This window comes from Danio rerio, chromosome 24 (assembly GCF_052040795.2).
Source record: "Danio rerio strain M-AB ecotype USA chromosome 24, GRCz13ab, whole genome shotgun sequence".
Taxonomy (NCBI): domain Eukaryota; kingdom Metazoa; phylum Chordata; class Actinopteri; order Cypriniformes; family Danionidae; genus Danio; species Danio rerio.
Genome location: NC_141044.1, coordinates 43065001 through 43082486, shown reverse-complemented (window position 1 = coordinate 43082486; position 17486 = coordinate 43065001). Strand labels below are relative to the sequence as shown.

Sequence of the window (17486 nt, the reverse complement as noted above, 5' to 3'; positions counted from 1 at the left end):
ACACTCAGCCTGTTTCCAAGAGTCCAAGAACACAGCGAATGGAATCGCGTTCCTGTGGAGACCAGTCTCACCAAGTTACTTCGGTAGAACAAACTCAGGACATCGCGAGAACAGAGAACACGTCCTCTGAACACGCCTTCTTCCTGATGGTCACATGACTCAAAGGCGTTTTAAATGGAAAGTTATTTATACATTATTTCCACCGCCTTTAGTCAGCCGCAAGGACTACTGGGACTTCTTGTTACATGCCAGGACCTATTTGGTTATTTTATTGTTTATTATTGTCTCATCATGTGTTTCCGTCTGTTGGTGTGTGCCAACCAGTGTATTTTTAGTTAGTGTGGATTAGATAGGACGTCATTGACGTTGAAGATTTCTTTTTCATATCTTTTGTTTATTAGATTAGAATAGAGGGGATTTGTTGTGAATATTAGTAAGACTGTCTGGTTTTGTTTGGTTCTTTTATTTAGCACCACCCATAGCCAGTCTTTTTTACATTTCGTTGTTTCTTGTCTTTAACCTTGTATATATTGTAAATACCTCACTCACTGATTCACCCTCACTTTATTTTTGTAAATAAATCACTTATTTTTCCACATATTCCTGCTGTCCATGCTTATTTTGTATCACAATTTGTTTGCGAGTTTTTTTGCAATAACCAATTCCTCGGTTAAATGTGCAACCCCACTTCCCTAGACAAAAAGGGGTTGTAACACTTCTCAAGAGAGTTTTGCATCGATGCATCCTCGATATCAAGAACACATCTGAAAAAGTTTCACTCTTCCTCCGTTCTTGCGGTCTTGAGTTTCGGAACTTTGGCGTTAGATGATGACATTACATGAGAACACGAGGATGCAAGAACACTGAAGAACGCATATTGGGAAACACACGCACGTACGCAGGCACGCACACACACACACAATTACATGGACTATAAAGACCCCTCTCATTTTCACAAACACTGCTGAGTCTTGTTCTCTGTTAACATTACAAAGTGTTTTCCTTGTCTTAGCTTCCCGAGGTTTTTGCCCTTTGTTTTGTTTTATTGTTCATGCTACTATGCTGCCTGTCCAAACCATTTGCCTGCTATTTTGACTACCTTCTTTGGATTACCCTCATGCTCCAGTTTGTGCCTGTTTGACCATTGCCTGCCTGACTACTCTTGATTATTAACCTTCACGTGGATCCTCATCTACATTGTCCTGACCCGTCTGTAACAATAACACACATATTTTAATTGCATTATTAAAATCGGGAACGTTTAGATATTTGTACTTAAAACAAGACTAAATACAGTGCACAAAGTGACATCAACAAATTTAACCAACACAGAGAAAACACAGCTGTAAACAACTAAATATATTAATAAATATAGAACATTTATGGGTTTGGAAAATGTACCTTTGGCTGTAAAATGAGATTTTGAGCCATTTTATAATTCTTTTTTTACTACTCAACAAAGACAGGAAGCTTTTAGCAGCAGTGCAACACAATAAAGGCCAAAGGAAGCACATTATCTGCGTAACTGAAGCTTTGTGTGTGTTTTATCAATGTTGTGGTGCCACAGGGAATTATGGGAAACAATGCACAAGCCTGTCGCCTCATAAACCGGCCAAATGAGTGTTCGAGGAAGCTTTTAGCTGTTTATCATCTCTTAAGTGCACACAAAATACACTAATAAACACATTATTATTATTATTATTAGTAGTAGTAGTAGTAGTAGTAGTAGTAGCAGTATTATTGGAAACCAAATTTTCCAGAATTGTTGAAGCCGTCTGTAAACATCAATCTGCATGCAATGGCTCCACAATGGCGCACGGTAAAAAATGCGGCTGCTCTAAGTGAAGTCTCGGAGATTGAATTAGCTAACGAGATCAATCGCACTGATGAATGACTGAACAGGCCTGATGAAATTAGCAGAGAACATCACAATGAAAGAGCTCTGCCCGTCGCAGCAGGAGAACATGCTGGCATCACAACACAATGTTTTCCTCATGAATTCATCTTTGAGATAATGCTGGAATTACCGCACGCCCTTCAGAGCTGACCACTGTGAATAATTCATGCCAATATGAGTGATTTGGGTTTACCTATTTTCACCTGGAATATTAATATTAGTGACCCTGCCTATAAAATCTTAGGCTTTAATCCGTCTTACAGTATGTTGAATGGGTATGTTTTTGGAAATGTTTTTTATGACAAATAAATTGGAATATTATTGTATGGCCTTCAGAGCTGACCATCATGAATAATTCATGCTTTTCAATATGAAGGATAGGGGTTTACCTATTTACACCTAGAATATTAATATTAGTGACCCTGCTCGAAAAATCTAAGGTTTTAACCTGTCTTATGTTGCACTGTTATATTTTTGGCAATAGTCAAAAACATGCTGCATGGGTCAAAAGGATTGTATTATTAATGACAAAAACATTAGAATATGATTGCATATCCTTCAGAGCTGATCATCATGAATAATTCATGTATGTCAATAAGAATGAAAAGAGTTTACCTATTTTCACCTTGAAAATATGTATATCATAGTCATTCTGCACTACAAAACCTTGCATTGCATGATTCAAAATAATTCATTTTTTTAATGCCAAAATAATTACAATATTGCCACATGGTTTTCAGAGATGACCCTTATGAATAATTCATGCACATCAATATGAATATTAGGGGTTTAGTTTTTTTTTTAAACCTAAGATATTATTATTAGTAATTCTACCCACAAGAACCATATTATGTTGATGGCTATATTTTTGGCAATAGTCAAATATTTATTGTATGGGTCAAAATTATATATATATATATATATATATATATATATATATATATATATATATATATATATATATATATATATATAATTTTTTTTTTTTTTTTAATGGCAATTTAAGTATGACTGCATGGCCTTCAGAGCTGACCACTTTGATGAATAATTCATTCACATCAGTGTGTATGATAAGAGTTTACCTAGTTTCATCCGGAATATTAATGTTTTCTTGTAGTCTGATTTACAAAAGGAGGCTGAGAGTCTGCTTTAGTAAGATTAATTTATATTAGCATGTCCAAAAAGCACAATAAAAGGATTTGAGTCATCATTAAAGTCTACAATAGCTTTATGTTATGAACAGATCTACATTTCAATGTTCTCCGCTTTTATCACTGAAAAACAGATGACGTTTCAGTCTGTTCATGAAACTAAGGTATCACTGCAGTTGAAAAGGTACTGTAAGTCATTGAAATATAAATTCATATTCATTAAGTATGCTTCAATTATTATTATTTGCTAGGATATATATATATATATATATATATATATATATATATATATATATATATATATATAGGGTGTATATATATATATATATATATATAAATATATATATATTATTTTTTATTTTTTATATATATATAATTATACACACCCTAAATATATATATATTTAGGGTGTCACAGTGGCGCAGTGGGTAGCACGGTTGCCTCACAACAAGAAGGTCACTGGTTTGAGCCTCGGCTGGGTCAGTTGGCATTTCTGTGTGGAGTTTGCATGTTCTCCCTGCATTCACGTGGGATTCCTTCGGGTGCTCCGGTTCCCCCCAAAGTCCAAACACATGTGGTATAGGTCAATTAAATAAGCTAAATTGGCCCTAGTGTATGTGTGTGAATGAGAGTGTATGGTTGTTTCCCAGTGTTGGGTTGTAACTGGAAGGGCATCTTCTGCGTAAAACATATGCTGAACAAGTTTGCGGTTCATTCCGCTGTGGCGACCCCTAAATAATGAAGGGACTGAGCCAAAAAGAAAATGAATGAAGGAATATATATATATATAATTGTATCCGTTTTTTAAAAGACAACTATGTAGAATGAATAATATGGATGATTGATTACCATTATACAAGATCAATGCTATCTACTATAATAAATATTACTTACAGGTGCATGATATATCAATTTGACCAATACTAGCATGAATATATCAATGATTATTAAACTGCAATTTTTTATTTAAAAAATATTATCATTATTGCATGATTTTGACTGACAAAAAACTTTGAGATCACAGTGCAAAAATATGAAGTCAAATTCTAACAAAGAGGAAACATCAAGAGAGCTGTAAAATATTACATTTAGTTTAAATGGATCTAATTTGAGACGCTTTACAATAATACACTTGTGCTTACTGTTGCATAAAACTCTGTTTAAATGTAATTGCCTATATTTACAAAGAAATGAATCAAAATATTTATTTTCAAAAGGGGGTGTACTCATTTACACTGAGCACTGTATATTTACAGTAACAGTATAAGTTAAATGTATAGTTTCCACAGCTAAATATCATCAAATATCACCAAATATCATCACAAAAAGTTATCTTTTATTTCTAAAGCATTTAGACACTTCTATCAGCACATTCGTCCTCATAGAGCGCTGTGTGCTCTTCAATCTTTAGAAAGAAAAACAGGTCACGCTTTAAAATAGGGTTTCATTAGTTAGGCTATTTACTAACATGAACTAATTATGAACACTTGTACTGCATTTATTAAGCACAGCTCAACAATTACTAATGCATCCAAATTAATGCTTGTTAACATTAGTTAACGAACTAACAATGAGCAACTGTATTTTCATTAACTAACATGAATAAATACTGTAATAAATGCATCCCTCGTTGTTTGCTCATGTTAGTAAATGCATAAACTAACATTATCTAATGCAACCTTATTGTAAAGTGTTACCGAGTAAGCACACATCTTTCTGTATGACCTGATGAAGACTTTGTAGGCTGAAACGTTGTCTAATTAAATTGCTATTTTAATAGCTAAAGTGGCAGTGTGCAGATTTTTTGGGGATGTTTTCTATTGCTCATTAATCTTTCCAAACAAATGTCTTCATCCCGGATCATCCAGACTGAGGGCTACAGCCGTTTGTTTGTGCATTACCCACCCTGGCAGCTGGTACACTCGCAGCTGTGGATGACGGGCAGAACCACGGGCTCCAGATCTCCGCTGGCACACCGCAGATTGAGGAACCGCACCGGGTTCTGTGGGTCCAGTTTGTAACTACAGCAGTCGCAGAAAGCCTGCAGGTACGGCTCCTAAAAGACAAAACCACACCATCACACACTGCAAACAAATATGAGGAATAAATGAACAGGTCACACTTTAAAATACGGTTTCATTACTTAATGCATTCACTAACACCAGGGGTGACCAAACTCAGTCCTGGAGGGCGGGTGTCCTGCATAGTTTAGCTCCAACTGCCTTCAACACAACTCCCTGGAAGTTTCTAGTATACCTAAAGAACTTGATTAGCTGCTTTAGGTGTGTTTGATTGGAGTTGGAACTAAAATATGCAGGAAACCGGCCCTCCAGGACCGAATATGGACACACCTGACTAACATGAACTAATAATGAACAATATATGTACAGCATTTGTTAATCATAGTCCAACACTTACTAATGCATTATTAAAGGGATGGCCTGCAGTGTATTTTTAAGGCTTGGTTGAGTTCATAAGATGCAAAGCAATGTGTTCTCATGCTTCACTTGAAGAAAATCAGGTTATTTGTTCATATATAACCTCAGAAGGATCCGACCCTTCTTATCTGAACATGCAGCTCAACTCCTTGTTCAAGCTCTTGTTCTCTCCAAACTGGATTACTGCAACTCTCTACTAGCCGGGCTTCCAGCTAACTCTATCAAGCCTCTTCAGCTGCTCCAGAACGCAGCAGCACGAGTGGTCTTTAATGAACCTAAACGAGCACATGTCACTCCGCTGCTCATCTGTTTGCACTGGCTGCCAGTTGCTGCTCGCATCAAATTCAAAGCTCTGATGTTTGCTTACAAAGCGACTTCTGGCTTTGCTCCTTCTTATCTGCTCTCGCTTCTGCAGATCTATGTGCCCTCCAGAAACTTGCGTTCTGTGAATGAACGTCGCCTCGTGGTTCCATCCCAAAGAGGGAAGAAATCACTTTCGCGAACGCTCACGCTTAATCTGCCCAGTTGGTGGAATGAACTCCCTAACTGCATCAGAACAGCAGAGTCACTTAGAGAAAACGACTAAAAACTCAACTATTTAGTCTCCACTTCACTTCCTTAATCTGCAATTGCCTCTCTGGATATCCCACTAACTGTACCCAAAAAAAAAAAAAAAAGTACTAATACTTTCCTCTTAGACTTTACAGACCTGAAACTTGCCTATAGCACTTATTCATTGTTGCTCCTAGTTGTGTAAGTTGCTTCCTTGTCCTCATTTGTAAGTCGCTTTGGATAAAAGCGTCTGCTAAATGACTGAATGTAAATGTAAATATATCATACTTTAATTATATACAGCTACTCTGCTAACATGAAAGCCACTGTCATATTTTCTAGTTCCTCTGAAAGGTCGGCCCTAAAGCACAATATTTACATTGAACTTATGCGTCTGCTTACTGTGTTTCTGTACATTCGTTGGGTAGAATCTCTTTACAAAGAACACACTGGGGTCTATCGACTCCCTGCTTTAACATGCAGGTAAAACCAAGCGCAATTTTCACGCTGATTTGCATGAACTGCTTGCAGGAGAGGGATTCTTTAAAAGTCTTTCCATCATCTTTACTGCACTTACAGCTGCTAATTGCTCCATTCAACTGTATGTATGCAAAACCTTAAAGAGCGCAAAGGATTTTGGGATAAACATAATACAATAAAGTATACACTTATATAAATCACAAAACTGTATGTAGATTAATTATTTATAGTCATTCATAATTTTAGAATTGGAAAAAAATATCTCGTAAATCATTTTTTGTTTCTGCTAAGTTTTTTGCGGACCCCCTAGTGCTCTCTTGTGACCCACCATGGGTCCGCGCACCCCAGTTTGAAAACCCCTGGCATAGAGAGACACGCATAGAGAGACCCTGCATATGCTGCTGAAGATTGTGGCTGTTTACTGTTTATAGGGGTTTGACTGATGAATATGAATTTGCAGCTAAATTGTTAGCGGTGCCAAACAGCATTTCCCATTGCTTACATCCTTGATTACATCCTCGCTACAACCATTAACACTAGAAACTGTGCATGTAGTTGATCAATTTTAGCAAATAAAAACACATACAGGTTGGGTTAGGGGGACACATCCCTAAGGTTATGGACATTCTCCCTTTGCATGTGACATCAGAAGGGGAAAGCCCCGCCCACCAGTGACAATCTCTTCCTCTTTAGCATAGACTTCAGTCTTGTTTTCGAATCTGCCACTATGCTGACATACAAGTATGTGTAGCTCCGCCCTCTTCTGAAAAGAGCTCAGTCTCATTTGAGTTTAAAGGGAGTCACCAAAACCCCACACTTAGGATCAAAACCTATACGGGTCAGTTTCAGAGAGCTAGAGAACATTATGTGTGTGCTATTTTGAGCTAAAACACACACACACACAAACACACGAGACATCAGACTTACTTTACATTTTGTAAAAAGGATAATAGCTCCCTTTTATGCCAGTGTGTTCAAAATGTAATTCAAACTAGCCACAAGTGTCTGCTATTAAATGACCGATATTATCTTTGAAGCAGGTCCCTGCAAAAACAATTATAATAATCTTAAAACAAAATCACCAAGATTGTGTTTGTCTAGAAAATAAGTCACTCTTGATTAGATAAAGAGTTTTTGCAGTGCAGGACACACTCAGAATGATCTGCACGCCACATTTGCTGAAACCTGCCAGTGTCCTGCTCTGTGTGAATGCTGGGATCATTTAGAGAGTTGAACATGAGCCCATTAGGAGATTTGAAGGAAGAGGGCAGATGTGGAGACAAAAGAGGGAATGAAAAAAAGAAAAGGAGAGGTGCGAGTTTGGCGGAGAGTGTTTCCATGGCAACCTGACAGAAGTTTCCATTTCAAACACATTTTAAAATAGTTGCGGCAAACATTCGCACTGATGAAACATTTAAGTGCAGAACAAAGAGCAGCAGGCTGGATACATGTGGCGCTTTGGGGATGCGACGGTCATGAATTAGTTATAGAGCTTTTTATAAAAAAAAAAATAGGTATCATACATGAAAGGAATTTGTTTGGGATGTCTAGACCATGTGAATAAGAATAAATATTTACCACATTCATGGATTTAAACTGTCCTGTTAATTACTGTACTGTAATGAAAATAACAATGTAAAGAAAGTTAAAAGTAACACAAATTATAATACATGAAATCATTTGTCTTGGCATGTCTAGACTATAGAAATCAGAACAAGCATTTACCACAATTACAAATGATATGGAGAATATAAACCGTCATATTAATTTCTAATATAGTGCATATAGTGTGAAAAAAATAACATACATATTGTTAATAAACAAACATTAAATAATACCATACATTAATGGAATTTGTTTGTGATGTGTAGACCATATGAATTAAACCACATATTTACACAATCATAATAATATGAATAAAAACTATTATATTAATTACTGGCATGGTATATACTGTAAGAACATGACAATAATAGCAATGTTAAAAAAATAATATAATAGAATATAATAGAATATAATATAATATATTTTGTCATGTTCCTACAGTATATACCATGCCAATAATTTATATATATATATATATATATATATATATATATATAAATGAGCAATATCACACTCGTAGCAGTGCGATATGGCTGTTTATAGGCAGTGGGAGGCGTGCCTTAGTGCCCCCCCCCCCCCATATATATATATATATATATATATATATATATATATATATATATATATATATATATATATATATATATATATATATATATATATATATATATATATATATATATATATATATATATAATCCGTTACATTTTATTTTATTTTTTCTGGAAAAATTCTTAATGTCATTTTATTAATTTTTTATCTAATTTTAATTTTATTCTTAAATTTTTATTTTAATAAACCTATTTTAAGGTCAATTAAGGTCAAATTATCCCCCTTAAGCAATATTTGTTTTGGTTTGTCTCCAGAACAAACCACTGTTATACAATGACTTGTCTAATTACCCTAACTTTACCCTAATTACCCTAGTGAAGCCTTTAAATGTCACTTGAAGCTGTATAAAAATGTCTTGAAGAATATCTAGTCTAATATTATGTGCTGTCATCATGACAAAGAGAAAAGAAATGAGTTATTAGAAATGAGTTATTAAAACTATTATGTGCAGAAATGTGTGTAAAAAAAATCTGCTCTCCGTTAAACAGAAATTGGGGGGGAAAGCATACAGGAGGGCTTATAATTCAGACTTCAACTGTTCATATATACACACTCTAAACCTCAGCAAATGCCACGCACCTCCAGAATGACGTCGGTCCTGGATAAACAGCGCCCTCTGCAGAAACTGACCTCCACGTTGTCCAGGCGACAGTCGCCCTTGGTGATGTTCCTGACCTCAGTGTGGCGGCGGCACTCAGCAACAGGATCCTCTGGAGAGCAGAGAGTGATGTTCACCGGAGAAAACAGGACAAGGAGAAACACACAGGGATTAAAACACACTCACACACACACATATACACGCAGAAACAGAGTGCTGAATTAATGGAGAGCAGAAACACTCAAAACAACTGACACAACAGTTCTGCATTTAAACATCCACGTTACATTAATGCACAATACAGGTCAAATGTGTGCAGTATATTTATGTTCAGGGCGGCACGGTGGCTCAGTGGTTAGCACTGTGACCTCACAGCAATAAGGTTGCTGGTTCAAGTCCCGGCTGGGTCAGTTGGCGTTTCTGTGTGGAGTTTGCATGTTCTCCCCGTGTTGCCGTGGATTTCCTCCGGATGCTCTGGTTTCCCCCACAGTCCAAACACATGCGCTATATGGGAATTGATGAACTCAATTGACCGTAGTGTATGGGTGTGTGTGTGTGTGTGTAAATGAGTGTGTATGGGTGTTTCTCAGTACTGCATTGTGGTTGGAAGGGCATCCACTGTTTAAAACATGCTGAAATAGTTGGCGGTTCATTCCACTGTGGCGACCACATCTGAAATAGGGACTAAGCCGAAGGAAAATGAATGTATGTTTATGTTCTTATCATGCACTACTCAGTTCATGTTTATTTGCACAACATTAAAATGCAACAACTCGCTTCTTTTCAGAATCCGCTTACTTACATCTCATTTTTCAGCCAGCTGTCATACTGAGACGCTTTTCAGCATCCACTCCAATCTAATTACAAACACTTTCTCTCACAGAAGATCCAACTCCCCTCAGAAACACAGTGTCTCGCACAAATAAAATCAGTTAAAACTATTGACCTCAGCAGTTCATTCATGCATTCATTTTCCTTCGGCTTAGTCTCTTTATTCATCATAGGTCGCCACAGCAAAATGAACTGCCAACTTATCCAGCATATGCTTTACACAGTGGATGCCCTTCCATTTGCAACCCAGTACTGGGAAACAGCCATGCATACTCATTCACACATACTGTACACACACCCATACACTACATCCAATTTAGTTCATCTAATTCACCGCATGCATTTGGACTGTGGGGGAAACTGGAGCCAAGATGGAAAGAACATGCAAACTCCCCACAGAAACGCCAACTGACCCAGCCGAGGCTCAAACCAGCGACCTTCTTGGTGTGAAGCCACTGGGAAATATTTGAAAAATAAAGAATAATGAAATAATGAATAGTCCAACCATTTTGTCTGTATATTTTCAATTATTTTTAATTAAATGTTTTTCTTTTTATTGCAACATAGAATTAATTTGAAAAAAAAAAAAGTTAATTCAAAAACCTATTCATTAATTTTAATTTATAATAATAATAATAATAATAATAATAATAATAATAATAATAATAATAATAATAACAATAATAATAATAATAATAATAATAATAATAATAATAATAATAATAATAATAATAATAATTTTCCCAGAGATGGGTTGCAGCTGGAAGGGCATCCGCTGCCTAAAACATGTGCTGGATAAGTTAGCGGTTCATTCCGCTGTGGCGACCCCTGATTATTAAATACTAATACGTAAAAGAAAATGAATGAATACATGAATAAACATTTATATTAATTAAATTAAGAGTTTGGCCACTGAACATTTTTAGGAATACAAAAATAATACATCTAAATTCACGAGTTGCTGCAAAAAATAATTACAAATTACACTTTTTTACTAAGTAAAAAAAGTTAAACATTTTTGTTTATTAAAATTAATTTTACTATTTTTTCTCAACATATTAATTTGGGTGTACAAATTTTTGGACTGTGACTTTCAGTTGTTTGCAAGAATAGTTCCAGTCAACATTAATCCCCCTCCTGTGAATTTTTATTCTTTTTCATATATTTCCAGATTCAGGAATTTTTCACAGTATTTCCTATAATATTTTTTCTTCTGGAGAGATTTTTTGGCTAGAATAAAAGCTGTTGAAAAATTTTCTAAAACCCATTTTAAGGTCAGTATGATCAGCTTCCTTAAGCAATATTAGTTTTGGATTGTCTCCAGAACAAACCACTGTTATACAATGACTTGCCTACTTACCCTAACTATAACCTAATTACCCTAGTTAAGCTTTTAAATGTCACTTTAGGCTGAATACTAGTGTCTTGAAGAATATCTAGTCTAATATTATGTGCTGTCATCACAGCAAATAGAAAATAAATCAGTCATTAGAAATTATTATGTTTAGTAATGAGTTCTATTTGTCACAGGACTTATTTCACACAATGTAGTTCAATGTAGTTCCCGCAGACGTTTCTGGAGACCGCAAATTATGTAGCCGGAGGTACGTATGGCTGCATTTAATTTTTTTTAAGTGAACGCTATGGGACGGTATGATAGCGTTCCTTTTGGTGCTAACCGGCTGACCGATTAACACTGTGTGGTGGGTTTTCCCGCGGCAACCAGTTTGTCCAGCTAGCTCGTCGTGTACTTCGGCGAACTTGGGGCGCAGAGAGTAGTTGACCACGACGACGACAACGACTGGGATCGAGTTCGGAGAAGAGCGGTTCCAGAAATCAGGTAAGACGAAAAGAGAATCCAAAAAATAAAATGAAAGAGTGAACAACAGGGTGAGAATTTGGTAAAATCCGAAAACGTGGTAAAAATCAGACAAAGGCTTTTCCTTTTCTGGATGGCTTTTGTAAAAAGTCGGTTGGGTTTAGGGAATTAAGCGGGCGGGCGGGCGGGTCAATCAGTAAAATTGGTTGGGTTTAGGGAAAGCAGGAGGGTGGGTCAGTGTATTGGCCGGTTGCCCAGTCAATCATTCAGTCAAACAGACAAAGGGTCAGTCGACAGCGGCCTCTGGTGGGTTCATGCCAGAACAGCGCGAGCACAAACGGCACTAGTGAGAGATATTTGCGATGTAAAAAAGCACACACAGCGGCCTCTCGCGTATACGCAAAAACAAAAACTGCAAAAATACGTACCTCCTGGGTTGTATTTCACGATCTCCAGAAACGTTTTCAGAATGAGTCTGGGTTGCGAAAAAAAAGATTCAGGGGCCTAATAATTCAGGAGGGCTAATAATTCTGATTTCAACTAAGTCACATTTTATTTTGTGCTTTCCTCATTGTATCATTTAAATGCCACTGTTACTCATAAAGCTTAACGTGTGCAATGCTCCATTTGAAAGTTTTCCCGTCAGCATTTTTCAAATCTGCATGAATCATTTTGTCCTGCAATCTCCAGAATGTAGTAAAAGTGAAGCTGTGAGCGCTTCGGTCTGCTTAATGATGTGCGCTACATCAATAGTCAGTGGCGCATGGAAGATCTGCTGACAAACATCTCCCTCTCCGGGCTCACTCTTCCCCTATTAGTGTGTGTTTTGTGACTGTACTGTACCTGGAAACTGCATGCGGCACACCGGACAGCAGTCGCCCGCTTCCAGAACCTTCACTTCCCCCTGGAAAGCAGAAAACAGAGCGACAGGTGATATGAGCTCAGAATAGCTGCTGTTCGTGACTCGATCGTCTGCTGGAGATGGACGGATGCTGACAGTATGGTTTATATACTACTCCATATGAGACCTGCTTCGAAACGCTCACAGACACACACACTTACAGCCAACGCAGAGTATGACACAGAGAAGCTTGAGGTTATGCAGGGAGAAAATGATGACAGGCTGTTGAATTATTAGGAAAATAATGTACACTGCCTACATCGGGAATGCATTGATTCCTACGTCAAGACTTACAGTATATACGTTTTCAACAGATAAAACCACCACACTGCAAAAACATGCTTTTCCTACTTAGATTTTTTGTCTTGTTTCTAGTACAAATATCTAACAATTGTGAAATCAAGAAGCAGTTCTGGACAGGCGAAAAACATTGTCGAATTTCAGAAATACAATGTTAAAATTAAGGGCTCTATTTTAACGATCTAGGCACAGAGTCTAAAGCACATGGCACAAAAGCATTAAGGGCGAGTGCGATTTTAAGGATTAATAAATCTAGCGCATGGTCTAACAGGGCTGTGCTGATTCTCTTAATGAGTTCTGGGTGTGTTTTGAGCATAACGTGCATTAAACCAATCAGAGTCTCATCTCACATTCTCTTTAAGAGTCACTCCATGGTGCAGTTGTTATTTACATGACAGACTTTGTAAGTGTAAAAACTGAACGCTTCGCTAGTGAGAAAACAGTTAAACAGAGCATCTGCAGCGCGAGGATAAAGAACGAGCCTCCTCCATTCAGCCTCTTTACTTTCTCTTTACTTTACTCCATTACTTTGGTGGAGTGAGGAAATAGTGGAAACACACTCCACTGAACACATCCATTAGCCCACATATTTAATTTAGTTTGTTAAGATCAAAGATTTGTTTCAAAATAATTTCTAAATTCAGTTCTAATCTCCAGCAAATGAATAAATGAATAATAGTCACAAAGTGTGGTCAAAAAAGTTTTATTAAAACAAATATAAATCTGCATTTAATAAATAATACTACTAATAATAATAACATTATAATAATGCAGATTGTTATAAATAAAATGAAAAAGTCCCTTGAGGTGAAGAAGGCATAATCATTTTTGCAACATTTTAATCCTTTAATTGTTTTCATCTGTAAAGATATTGGTGTATCGCTGTTCCAGGGTTTCTGCAGGTTTCATCAAGTTAAATTTAAGACTTTTTAAATCCCCTTTAGGACTGAAATTGTAGACTTTTACAGGGCTAAACACTAAAAATTATTTCTAATGCTTGCCACAAAAAAAAATCTAATGTAATTATTTCTTAGCGACATACTGTTGTCATGTTTACCAGCGAACAACCACCAGATGTCACTGGTAAACATTCACACAAACATTCACACTCATTAACTACATATCTGCCATGTTATGGACTACAACACCCAGTCATGCCACACACAACCGGTTCCAGATCCACACTGATTGCACTCTCACAGCTGAAGCCACTCACACAATGATTATTTGGACTATTTAAACCCCTCTTTTCCACATACGTTGCTGAGTCTTGTTAGCTGTATCAGTAACATTTCAACGCGTTTCTCCTTGTCTTGTTTATCCATACTTAGACCCTAGCCTTTTGTATCCTGTTATCCTGTTTAGCCGCCTGCCTTACGACCTATTGCCTGTACCTTGATTACGACTCTGGATTTGCCCGCACATACCTGATCACACCTGATTTGACCATTGCTTGCCTAATTGTGAATAAACCTGCATTTGGATCCTACCTTCTGTTGTCAGTGTCACTCCCCGTGGTTACAACTGTAATGTGTCAAAACAAGAAAACTCTAGTTGTATATATTATTTTCAACATCATATATATATATATATATATATATATATATATATATATATATATATATATATATATATATATATATATAGCGGTGGGCCGGTATCGTCGTTAACATGCTCCGTTAATGCGAGACTTTTATTGCCCAATAAAAGTAAAATGTAACGAAGTAAATGTAACTCATTACTACCCACCTCTGGTCTCTTGTCACTTTATGTTTACACCGTAGGCTTCTGTAGCCAAAACAAATTCCTTGTGTGTGTAAAGCACACCTGACAATGAAACTGATTCTGAGTCTCATTCTGATTTAAACAACGTGGCGCAAAACTTGACAATTACGGTTGCGCTGGTCTGAAAATAGCAACAAATCACGCCATACACATTCTTGCGCCTTATTGCGCCGGGTGTATGATAGGGCCCTCAGTGTTTTTCCTTAAAACAAGCAAGCTAATCTGCCAATGAAGAATTTTGTTTCAAATAAGGTTATTTTACTTACCCCATTGATTGTTTTAAGAAAAAACTCACTTGATTTTAACATTATTTCTGAAAACAAAACAAAATGTTTTGCTTGCCAAGAAAATATTTTTTGATTTAAGACTTTTTAGATTTCTGTACTTGGAAAAAAAGACAAAAACTCTTAGCAAGTAAATTATATTTGCAGTGTGTTTATTTCCGTGTGTGATAATTAGCTTGGCATTAACATGGTCGAGGTGTGACATTTACTCCAGTCGCACAAATGCAAAACGCCTCATTTAATTTGCTCTGAAATCAGCGGATGAAACTGAAGGAGGTATTTTTAGCTTTTCTTTTCTCCAGTTATGTGCTGTTTTTGTGCTCAGTCTCTGATGCTGGACACAATCAGTCTATTTCCAGCATCTGCAGAGCTCGCTTTACCAATACTGCACTCATTCTGATGCAACACTACTCACTGCTGATGTACACAGCTCTGACCCAGGACCAGTGGAGGCAAAGAACAAATTACAAATACTCAAATGACTGTAACTGAGTAGGGTTTTTTTTCAGGATTTGTACTTTACTAAGTCATTTTAAAATTTCTTTTACTTTTATATGAATAAATTTGTATTTCTAGAACTTTCATTCCTTTTGTCACGATCACCAGCAATCTAAAACACGCTAACAGACTACAAATCCGCCATTTATAGACTATAACTCCATACATGCACTCCACTCACACACACATGTTTCCTGATCCTGACTGCACACACACCACCGGAGGATTGTCAAGGACTGATTACACACACTATTTCAGCAGCACAAACTCCACTCTAGTCTTGTCTGTTTTAGTGACACAACCACGCGTTTTCCTTAGTCGTGTTTTTGATCCTCGCCCCGTTTATTTGTTTAATCCTGTTTGCTGCCTGCCTTGAGACCATCTGCCTGTAATTTTGACTACGACTCTAGATTGCCCTTATACATCTGTTTGCCCCTGTATTGACCACTGCTTACCTGGCCTTCCCAATCAACCTGCATTTGGATCTGCACCCCTGTCGTCAGCGTCACCTCCCTCCCTCCCTCACTCCCTCCCTCCTCCATTCATTCATTCATTCATTCATTCATTCATTTTCCTTCGGCTTAATCCCTTATTTATCAGGGCTCGCCATCATTTTAAACAGCAGATGCCCTTCCAGCTGCAACCCAGTACTGGGAAACACCCAAACACCAATTTAGTTCATCAATTCCCCTATAGCACATTTTTTTTGGACTTCGAGTGAAAACTGAAGCACCCGGAGGAAACCCAAGCCAACACGAGGAGAACATGCAAACTCCACACTGAAATGCCAACTGACCCAGCTAGGGATTGAACCAGCAACCCTCTTGCTGTGAGGCAACAGAGCTAACCACTGAGCCACTGTGTTGTAGCTATTGCACATGAGTTATCGCAAAAAAATCACAAGACTACAAAATTTCAACTAAATGTTATTTATTTTCATGTTTCTCTTGATTTTTCCTGTTTATTAAGATTTAATTTATAATTTTTCTCCCCAAATTTTAAGTTGACTGTAGTAATTCTTTAATGTTGGATCTCTTTAAAATTCCATGATATTCCAGAAGTCTTAGGACCTTTGGGAACCCTGTAAACAATCTGAAAAGACAAACAGCACATCTCTTACCTCTGAGCAGTGAAGCGGAGGACAGTTTGATTGACAGTGTTTCTGGCCATTGACGCAGCGACATGATTGACAGCCGTCCACCCACTCTGACCCCGGCTGACACACAACACACACATAGAGAATTCGTATTCACATTCAAATTAAATGTGTACTTGCACAACCTTGTATAGCTCTAATGTGTAAAGTTGTTTTGTTATTAATAGACAGCTCGCTAAAATAACTATCACAGGGTCCGACCAAAGAAATTGACATTTCAATCCATCTGAATGATTTATCAAACAGCAAAGCACAAACAAAACGGTATATTTTCCTGTGGACTGAGTGCTCGAATTTTCATTCAGTTCTTTAATTGGACTATATTAGTGTACTAACATAGGGAATAGTGACTGAGGGTATAGATTGTAAACATGGACAAAGAACTAGCACTAGTCATACGTTGGTCATTTTTGAGCGAGATGATAATGGTAAAGATGAAATATGAGTTGTATGTTTTAAGTTGTAAATCGGTCAGATTTGACCCAAACACGACAGGAAGGTGAATATATTATTATTATTATTTCCTATCTACTCCATCTATTTGGCAAATGCATGTTTCCAGCCAAAGGAAGTGACATC

The 17486-nt window shown here is 36.9% G+C and overlaps 2 protein-coding genes across 4 annotated transcripts in view; both read right to left on the bottom strand.

Moving 5' to 3' along the window:
• katnip (katanin interacting protein) overlaps positions 1–17486 on the bottom strand; it is a 1410884-nt gene that overhangs the window by 770358 nt on the left and 623040 nt on the right. The window lies entirely within an intron of this gene.
• Positions 1–17486, bottom strand: part of sspo (SCO-spondin) — a 188443-nt gene that overhangs the window by 2139 nt on the left and 168818 nt on the right. For all 3 annotated transcript variants that reach the window (XM_087307978.1, NM_001442551.1, XM_087307979.1), the window contains 4 exons: positions 16872–16967; positions 12827–12887; positions 9315–9445; positions 4954–5104 (listed from right to left, as the gene is read on the bottom strand). In XM_087307978.1, coding sequence (XP_087164104.1) covers positions 4954–5104; positions 9315–9445; positions 12827–12887; positions 16872–16967 — 439 coding nt within the window. The remainder of the gene's footprint in view (positions 1–4953; positions 5105–9314; positions 9446–12826; positions 12888–16871; positions 16968–17486) is intronic.